Below are 10154 nucleotides of genomic sequence, written 5' to 3' on the forward strand. Positions count from 1 at the left end.
GTGTGTGTGTGTGTGTGTGTGTGTGTGTGTGTGTGTGTGTGTGTGTCTTTGTGTGTTTATTTCCTCCTGTGTGTCTCTCCCTGCCAGGGGTTAGTCTAAGGGCCGTGCCCACATGATTAATTCTGCTGATTCTTGGTCAGGCAACACTTTACAGACAGGTGTCGTCTTTTAATTTAGCAGGGCAGAAGACCCTTTTCCTTCACTCTCAAGGTTGCTTTGAGAGGCTCAACTGGGATTGGCTGTGTGTTTCTTCGTAATTATAGCCTCCTTTTAGCAATCCCAATATATTACACTGTAGAAATTAACATATTACTTAGGGGTTGAATATTTACCTTTCAGAGTGGTTCTGTTTGGAGTTCCTTTAAATAGCTAGTTCTCCCATTTCATTAAAATAGAATTTGAGTCCCAGAATTTGCTTTGTAGGAATACAGGTCCTTATTAAGGTGCAACACACCCACCATGATCACTCTCCTAGTATCTCTGTGTCTTAGAGGCAGCGCTTCTCTTCACTGGAGGTTGAAGCAGTGTTTCACATGGGATGAGCAAATGGGGAGATGCATTTTTTTCCTCATCAGCTTTTTTCTCATATCTGTCTAACAGTTCTACTAAGAGCTAATTGTTTGAATCAGGGCTGCCTTCCCTGTGTTCTGAAAGGCTGTGCCCACATGGAAGTGTCTGTGTGGGTGGATGGAACCCCTTAGAGACAAAGTTTAATTGACTCTGCTGCTGCCCCCCCAAGATCAGCTTTTCCTCTGCCATTTTCCCTTTGTTGCTTTTTGAAGGTGATCAGTAACAGCAGAACCTGCCCCTTAAGTAATTGGTATGGTTCTTAAGAGCTGAGAAAAGAATTCATTGTGTCCTCTATTTAAAGAAATTTAGTGGCTCATGGAAGGGAAGGAAAGAGAAAAACCAGATTTGATGGGACTTAAGAAATCCATTACTTTCCAGTTTCTTTGTTATGGGCATCTGATGGCCTGGGTACTATTTTAAAGTTTCCTCTGTTTTTAAAATGTTTTGAGAAGGGGGCTGGATCAATGTCTTTCATAGTCTAATATATGTGGTTGTTGAATGTTTAATTGATGTTTGCTTCTCTCTGTCAGGAGCTTGGGGCTGAGGTTGTTTTGAAGATGTTTGTTAACTGGGGGTTTACAGGCTTTTCATTGTTATTGCTGACCTCTCAGTGATTGTTATTCTTCCATCACCACACAATTTCTTCTCTAAAATGACAGGAATTCAGATTACCTAAAGGTACTTGCTAATTAAAAATTGTTCTCTAAAAGCCACTCCATAATCAGCCAGGCTCATTGTAAGCAAAACACTTATTAAGCAGTCGAGAATGAAACAGGGGGTTTATGCTGATTATGAACATTAACTTCCAAACAAGAGTAGTTGCTGCTGAATTATCATTATACTAATATTTAGAAATAAATTTCACTTCTAAACCTGCTGATATTTAATTGGTTTATTACTTCCTTTCTAAAGCCTAATGAACTAAAGATATAGGTTTCCTTCAGAGACTTGGAATCTGCTTTGTCAGTGAATGGTAGCTCAGCATTAGTTTTATATATATATATATATATATATATATATATATATATATACACACACACACATATATATTTTTTTTACTACTTATTTTATTTTATTTTATTTTATTTTTGGCTGCATTGGGTCTTCGTTGCTGCACGCGGGCTTTTTCTCTGGTTGTGGCAAGCGGGGGCTACTCTTCGTTGCATTGCGTGGGCTTCTCATTGCAGTGGCTTCTCTTGTTGTGGAGCACAGACTCTAGGCGTGCAGGCTTCAGTAGTGTGGCACATGGGCTCAGTAGTTGTGGCTCGCAGGCTCTAGAGCACAGGCTCAGTAGTTTTGGTGCATGGGCTTAGTTGCTCCACGGCATGTGGGATCTTCCTGGACCAGGACTCGAACCCGTGTCCCCTGCATTGGCAGGCGGTCTTAACCACTGCAACACCAGGGAAACCCAGCATTAGTTATATTAATATTTATTTGTGGATCACTTTTCTTCCGTGTACCTTAATGCCCTTTGTAAATGTTTTTGGAAGTGTGTTATTAATGCAAAAATTTGAGTTTTATTTCAGCGGCCATGGCTCACGGGCCCAGCCGCTCCACGGCATGTGGGATCTTCCCAGACCGGGGCACGAATCCGTGTCCCCTGCGTCGGCAGGCAGACTCTCAACCACTGCGCCACCAGGGAAGCCCTAACTGAGCAGTCTTAAACTTAAATTCCAGTTTTCCAAAATTCTAAAGGATCCAGTTTGCTTTGTTTTGTTTCTGTTTCTGTTCGGAAGAATATAGAAATTCTGTTTCAAATTGTGTCTGGACCTTAATAAGAGATTCCAGTTCTGGAATAGTATTTGTGTTGAATAATTAGAGACGTGTGTTTCCTTCTTTTTTTTAATTTTGGAAGATGAGAGGAATTTTAGGATGACCTGATTCTGGATGTGGTTGTCTACAACAGTTTGTCTTATAAAAGATTATTTATCTTGTGCCCTTCTCCCCCACATTTTATTATTAAAAAAAGTATACCAAAAAATTGAAAGAATTGTTGAATCTTCATGTTAATATTTTGCTATATTTGCTTTAGCACAAAACAATCCGTCTTTCTTTGTCTTGTTTTTTCTTTCCGCTCAAGAAGAAATGACCTTGCTAATATAGTAAAGTGGAGAGAGAAACAGATAGACAGACATGCATAGTGCCTGACACATAGTAAATGTAATAGAGCTGGTTGGCAAGAGAGAGAGTGAATGTGAATGAATGAATAGGACATGCTTCTAGTTTAGGATACAAAGACGCAATTCCCAGCTAAATCCCTGCCATTAGGGCTTTACTGTTGGGTCAGGAGGTGAGAAACCAAAGAAGGCAAACACTTTGCCAGGTAGCTCATATGAAGCCTTTGGTGAAGGTCAGCATGGTTAGCATGGCTGCTGGAGTTCTGGAGTTCAGAAGAGGGAATATGATCCCAGAAGACTGGGGCAGTTGACACAGGCTTCTTGGAAGAAATGGAGGTGGAACTGGGCCAAGAGGTAGGGCAGAGCCTGAGAACAGAGATGTGGGCACAGGGGCATTCTGAGCCATGGGGTGCCTGAGGCTACCTATGTATTTGGGAGGAGTGACAATGTGATAAATAGCCAGTTGCCTGTAAGCGCTTTATTCAGGTGATTGGAGAGTGGACCATCTTCCTTGTAGTGCTCCAAGGCAGGGCCCACTTCTTATTCCCTGAGCACTCCCAGTTATTCCTGCTCCAGGGCTCTGCCTTTGCTGCTCACTCTGCCTGGACTCAGTCCCTCCGGATGTCTGTGTGGCTCCCTCTTCCTTTGGCCTCTGCTCAGTGAGAACTTTCCTGTTCCCCCTCTATAAAATAACAGCTCCTTCTGGCACACACTAGCCAACTAGCACCCTCTAACATACTTTTTTCTTCTTTCTACTGTGTCCCCAAAGCCTAGTACAGTGCCTGTGATTATATATACATGTATATGTATATATAGAGATATAAAGAGTTGGTGCTCAGGAAACAGTTGATGCATGAAGGAACGAACAAATGGGAATTCTGAGGTGTTTAGGGCGTTTGGGCAAGAAAATATCTTAAAGGGACCAAACAAGCAGGTAAGAGAAGCTTGAGCTGGGCAGAGAGTCACCAAAATATGTCTTAGGGCCAGTGCCCTTGTGGGGAAGGTTGAGATTTGGGTATGGTTAGCTGACCTGCTTAGAAAAGCTCCCAGGGAATTCATCCTTGACGTTTTCTCTTTGAAAAATTCATGCTCCTAAGTGAAGCCTTTGGTGATTCTGATGCCTCTTGTGCTCCTCCTAGGATCCCTGCAGTGGACCATGAGACGGTAATGTCCACTGAGGACCTCTGGGAGCCATGTCAGACGAATCCGCCTCAGGGAGCGATCCAGACCTGGACCCAGACGTGGAGCTGGAGGATGCGGAAGAGGAGGAGGAGGAGGAGGAGGAGGTGGCAGTGGAGGAGCATGGCAGGGGTGACGAGGAAGACCTGCTGGATGGTGAGTGACTCTAGTGAGTGACAGAGGTTGCCTTATCTTTATTCTAATAGAATTTTTGCTGAGACAACTTGGTGTTGGCAGTTGGATTTCTTAGGTCATCATCCATCATGAGAAGGCAAAGACTGGAACATAGCAACAATGAACTCATATGCTCTTCCCCAGGAAATAAATTGTTGTTCCTCTATATAAGCCTCACTTTAGTGCTGGAAGGACCTTTAGCATTCACCTTGTCTTTGATGATGTGCAGGTCTAAAGATTTGAGACTGGAGCATGCTTGTTCAAGTCATGGAGGGAGTCAGTGGCAGAGTTCCTGTGGTGAGACAAAGAGGTGGTCTGGTGGTCACGGACCCATCAGCTGGCCACAGATAGGTGTGAGGATAACCGTGAGTGGTCTGTGAGTTTCCCAAGTTACATTGACAATTCTGCTTCTGTGAAGATGAGGAAGTTATCTGAGGAGAGATTATTAGATGGGTTCACAACTCCAGAAAGCTTATTGCATCTCCTGTAGGGCTGCTCTGCCTCCTAGCTACTTCAAGTGACTATAAATTGCTCCTACTGGGAGAGAACTGCCCCTCTGTAGCTGGTGGACCCCTTCTGGGCTCCTATTTGGTTTGCTTGGCTCACCCTTCCTTTGTCCCCAACTTGCTGAAGTGGCATTGGACTTTCCCTTTTCATCATTAGTCTAATGTTAGGTCATCTGGCCAGCCACACAGCTTCTCAATGAAGTCTAACCTTTCATGGCATAGGATTTGGTTGTTTGTAAGCTTCCTGTTGACCTAGGAATAAAGTTTTTGTCTTTTTATAACACACCAATATTCAGTTTTATACCTGAACATTGCACTAGATCGTCGTTGCTTGGATCTTCAGGAGCCTAGGAAGATGCATTCCTCCATTCTCCAGGATTCCAGGAAATGAGCATCTATCCTCTTCGTTTGCTGATGTTACTGTCTTCAGTTCTCATTGATCCTAACAGCTGCCATATGGTTCAGGGATCAATTTTCTGTCATTTAAACTGTCTAGAGGCCTCTACCCCATTTCCAGTTTACCTCTGGCAGGAAATTACCATTTCACTCCCCCACCCCCTACAACAGCATCTTCTGCTATCCACTGCCAGCTTGTTCAGCTGGAGTCTCCCCACAGCTAGTTCTGCAGTTCCCGTCTATAAAGTAGAATGAGTAGAAATAACAGAAGATAGTGATGTGAGGGTATATCATCAGACTGTCTTGCTTGCCTCTCATGGTTCTTTTTTTTTTAAATAAATTTATTTATTTTATTTATTTTTGTCTGCGTTGGGTCTTTGTTGCTGCGTACGGGCTTTCTCTAGTTGTGGCGAGCGGGGGCTACTCTGCGTTGCGGTGCGTGGGCTTCTCATTGCAGTGGCTTTCTTGTTGCGGAGCACGGACTCTAGGTGTGCGGGCTTCAGTAGTTGTGGCACGCGGGCTCTAGCACAGGCTCAGTAGTTGTGGTGCACCGACTTAGTTGCTCCATGGCATGTGGGATCTTCCCAGACCAGGGATTGAGTCTGTGTTCCCTGTATTCGCGGGTGGATTCTTAACCACTGCGCCACCAGGGAAGTCTGCTACCCTTATTCTTATGGAGTTTGCAAGGAAAAGCCAGATGTCCCACTTCTTTTCCTCTGGTATTTTTTTACTTCATTACCTGTGCTGATTTCTCTGCTGTTTTCCCGGTTCTCCAGTAGGGGACTGTCCCTAGGAAATCACTGTTCTGCTTTCTGCCCTTGATTAGTTTATGTTTTCTAGAATTTTGGTATAAATGGAGCCATATAGTATATTCATTCTCTTTCTGGGAGTCTGACTTCTTTCACTCGGCATAATTACTTAAGATTCATCCATGTGTGGGAATTCCCTGGTGGCACAGTGGTTAAGAATCCGCCTGCCAACGCAGGGGACATAGGTTCGAGCCCTGGTCCAGGAAGATCCCACATGCCATGGAGCAACTAAGCCCGTGTGCCACAACTACTGAGCCTGTGCTCTAGAGCCCGTACACCACAACTACTGAAGCCCGCGTGCTTAGAGTCCATGCTCCACAACAAGAGAAGCCACCACAATGAGAAGCACGCGCACTGCAATGAAGAGTAGCCCCTGCTCGCCACAACTAGAGAAAGCCTGCGAGCAGCAGTGAAGACCCAGTGAAGCCCAAAATAAATAAATCGATAAAAAAAAAAGACCCATCCACATGTATATATCAATTGTTCATTCGTCTTCATTGCTGAGTAGTATTCTGTTGTATAGGTATACCCCAATTTGTTTATCCATTCCCTGGGTTTCTTTTTTTTTGGGGGGGGTTCCTTTTTTTCTTTTGTTAATACAAATAAAGCCACTATGAACATTCATGTATAAGCCTTTGTATTGACATGTGCTTTTATTTTGCTTGGATAACAGATTCTGTCATCTCTATTGGCTATCCAAGTCATGGGGGACAATGGAATCAGAACTAAGAATAGAACCTGTTTATGTTTTGCTGACACCTCCCTTAGATGAACCATTAACATCCAGAAAATCAGATTATTCATCTATCTGTGAATCCAAGTGACTATTCTTCAGCCCATAGACCACCATTTATTTACAAGACTATCAGAGTAGACTTGGTCACATTCATTATTTGAAATCAAGGTCTTGTTAGAAAGGTACCTAACAGAGTCTGTTAGGAGTCAAATTTGCATAAAAAGCTATGTAGCCCAGTATTAGTGCCTAAAAGAATGGCAGGTCTCAAAAAGAGCATGAGGCACCAGGAGAACAATACAGTTTGTGAGAGTGGCAAGGGAAAGGAATGCATTCAGTAATTCAGTAATATTTATCGAGCTTCTACTCTTTGGCTAGGCATGGTCATGGGCATTGGGAATACAGCAGGGGATAAAAGTGCCTCTCCTCATGGGATTTTCATTTTAGTAGGTTGAGACAGATGATAAATAAGTACATAAACAGTATGTCAGAAGGTGTTAAGTGCTATGAAGAAAGGGGAACTGGGTAAGGTATGAATGTGGGTTGATGCTTTTTTATGTCGATTGGTTAAGAAAGACTTTACTTGATTAGGTGACTTTTGAGTTGAGCCATGGAGGAAATAAGGGAGCTAGCCTGGTGGTTGTCTAGAGAAAGAGCATTCCAGGCAGATAGGATAGCAAGAGCAAAGATCCAAAGGCAGGAGCTTTCTTGGTGTGTGGAGAAAACAGCAAGGAGCCAGGGTAGCTGAAGCAGAGTGTACCAGGCTGAGGGTGGTAGAAGAGAGGCCGTGGGGGTCAGACTGTGTGGGGTCTTATTCTGTGAGGTGGGAGCCATTAGAGGGTTTAAACGGAGGAAAGATCACACTGGCTGATATGTAAGGAACAGGCAGTGAAGGAGCTGAGGGCAAAAGCAGGCAGGTCAATTAGGAGGATACTGCAAAATTCCAGGCAGGAGGGATGGTGGCTTGGTGGAGGTGGTAGAAGTAGTTGGATTCTGGATATGTTTTGAATATGGAGCCAATAGAATTTGTTAATGAAAGAGATATAGATTGTGTCAGAGTAAGAGGGAAGGTAAGGATGGATTCCAGGTTTTTATTGAACAACTTGAAGATGCCATTTTCTAAGCTTAGGAAGATTAGGGGAGAAGTACAGATTGGGAACAGAGAGGAGTTCGGTTTTGAAGACATGTTAAGTTTGACATGTCTTATGCCTCCAAGTTGAGATGTCCAGAGGGCAGTTGACTATTAAATTGAAGTTCACGGGAGAATTCTACATTGGAGGTTAAAAAGTGGGATATATCTGTATATGAATGGTACTTAAATCACAGGACAGGATAAGATTATTCCAGGAATAAGAGAAATTAAAGAGAAGTGGTCTGAACAACTAAGCACTTGGCAGCAGAGGCGGGGAAGGAATGAGGATGACCTAGGAAAGAAGATTGAGAAGAAATGGTCACTGAGGTAATAGGAGACCCAAGAGAAAAAAGTGTTATGGAAGCCAGCTAGGAAAAAAAAAATCATTTCAAGGAGGAAGTGATCAACCGTGTTAGTTAAAGGCAACCAATAGTCCTGGTAGTATGAGGACTAAGAATTGACCATTGGATTTAGCAGTGTGGGGGTCCTTGGTGGCCTTGATCAATTTCAGTGCAATGATAGGGACTCAAACAAGAACAGGTGGAAAACAGGTTTTATCTTTTTAACTTTTTGCCAGCAGCACTGATCAGGTAGAGAGAGAGAAATTGATGGTGCAGGAGAGATTGGGGGCAATCCATACTGGCTAAAGCCAAGCTGTAACTGTGGTCTGGGAAAGTCTTTGCCTAAGCACTTTAGTGTATGATAGAGAGAGGAACACCCCACAAGACAAGGCAACCATCTTCATCTAAATTTTGTGATCTTGGGCAAGTCCTTGATGAGCCTTTAGGTTCTTTTCCACAAAATGAAAAGTCTGCAACCTGAATTCTAGATCTGTTGTTCTCTTGTTCTGGATGAAGACAGGGAAGAATGGGCATGTTTTTAGGAACAAAAAGGAATCACCAAAACAAAAGGGCTATGAATCAGCCGGGGGAAGCAGTTAGACCATGTGACCGAATACACTAAGACAGGCAAGACCGTGTTAATAGCATTCTATTGCATTTCAGCATTTTGTTCTCAACATAGAGGACAAGCAGCATTCCTTAAATTGCGGATTCAAGCCAGATCTTTTTTTTTTTTTTTTTTTTTTTTGCTCCCCACCCAGCATGCGGGATCTTAGTTCCCGGGCCAGGGATCAAACCCATGCCCCCTGCAGCGGAAGTGTGGAGTCCCAACCACTGGACTGCAGGAACTCCCTCAAGCCAAATCTCTTTCTTTTTATTCTGTATTTCTCTCTTCCTTCTTCTCTTCCTCAGAAACTTGTGTCACTTATTCCTGAGACAACTTGTATATCTGTTGTTGGACTGATTTTTCAGAATAGTGTACGTCAGAGTTTAGGGTCACCTCCATGTTAGAAATGAAGTAGTGCTGATTTTGATAATTGTTCCTGTCCTCCTTTTCTGTGTGCTAGGGTTAGGGAAACAAAGGGGCAGAGAGTTTGCGTACACTCCGGGCAGAAGATTGTTTTATAAACCTGCATCAGAAGAGCATGTCAGACATTGACCCAGTTGTTCAGAGTGACTTTTTTTTTTTAATACATGTTACATTTTATTTTATGTATTTATTTTTTTTGGCTGCATCGGGTCTTAGTTGCGGCACATGGGATCTTTGTTGCAGCATGCAGGATCTTTCGTTGTGGCACACGGGCTCTTAATTGTAGTGTGCAGGCCTCTCTCTAGTTGTGGTGCGTGCACTCCAGAGCACGTGGGCTCTGTAGTTTGCAGGATGCAGGCTCTTTAGTTGAGGCATGTGGGCTCAGTAGTTGCAGTGCACGGGCTTAGTTGCCCCGTGGCATGTGGGATCTTAGTTCCCCAACCAGGGATGGAACCTGTGTCCCCTGCATTGGAACGCGGATTTTTAATCACTGGACCACCAGGGAAGTCCCCAGAGTGAATTGTAGGGCCTTTAACATTCCTTCCCAACAATCCAGGGAGTGGGAGTATCTGATTGTGGTTTTAATTCGTATTTCCCTAATTACTTAAGGTGAGCTCTTTTCCACATGCTTATGATCATTTTCACTTTTGTGAAGTGCCTGAACTCATGTTTTTGACCATTTTTCTTTCTTCCACAAATTTCTTATTGATTTATAGGAATTCTTTATATCTGGATGTGAGTCTTTTTAATACACACACACACACACACACACACACACACACACACACACACAGCTTTCCCATTTATATTGCTTGATTTTTCACTCTCTTAGTTGTGTATTTTTTGCAGTTTTATAATCTTTTTTAGATTGTATTTTTGATGATCTATAGGTGTTTTAATTTTAATGAAGTTAAATTTATCATTTCTTTTCCCTTTATGTTTAGTGCTTTTTGTGCTTTGTTTAAGAAATATTTGTCTACCTCAAGGTCATGAAGATATTCTCCTGTTATCTTCTAGAAGCTTTAATGTTTTTTTTTGTTTTTTGTTTCTTGCGGTACGCGGGCCTCTCACTGTTGTGGCCTCTCCCGTTGTGGAGCACAGGCTCCGGACGCGCAGGCTCAGTGGCCATGGCTCACGGGCCCAGCCGCTCCGCGGCATGTGGGATCC

At 43.2% G+C, this 10154-nt stretch overlaps 1 protein-coding gene across 1 annotated transcript in view; it reads left to right on the plus strand.

The window, feature by feature from the left end:
• RAD54L2 (RAD54 like 2) overlaps positions 1 to 10154 on the plus strand; it is an 89122-nt gene that overhangs the window by 32511 nt on the left and 46457 nt on the right. Inside the window, exon 2 of the mRNA XM_007451824.1 lies at positions 3827 to 4022. Within this exon, the coding sequence (XP_007451886.1) occupies positions 3881 to 4022 (142 nt within the window). The 5' untranslated portion in view covers positions 3827 to 3880. The remainder of the gene's footprint in view (positions 1 to 3826; positions 4023 to 10154) is intronic.

This window comes from Lipotes vexillifer, unplaced genomic scaffold (genome assembly GCF_000442215.2).
Source record: "Lipotes vexillifer unplaced genomic scaffold, Lipotes_vexillifer_v1.1 scaffold500, whole genome shotgun sequence".
NCBI classification, from domain to species: Eukaryota; Metazoa; Chordata; class Mammalia; order Artiodactyla; family Lipotidae; genus Lipotes; species Lipotes vexillifer.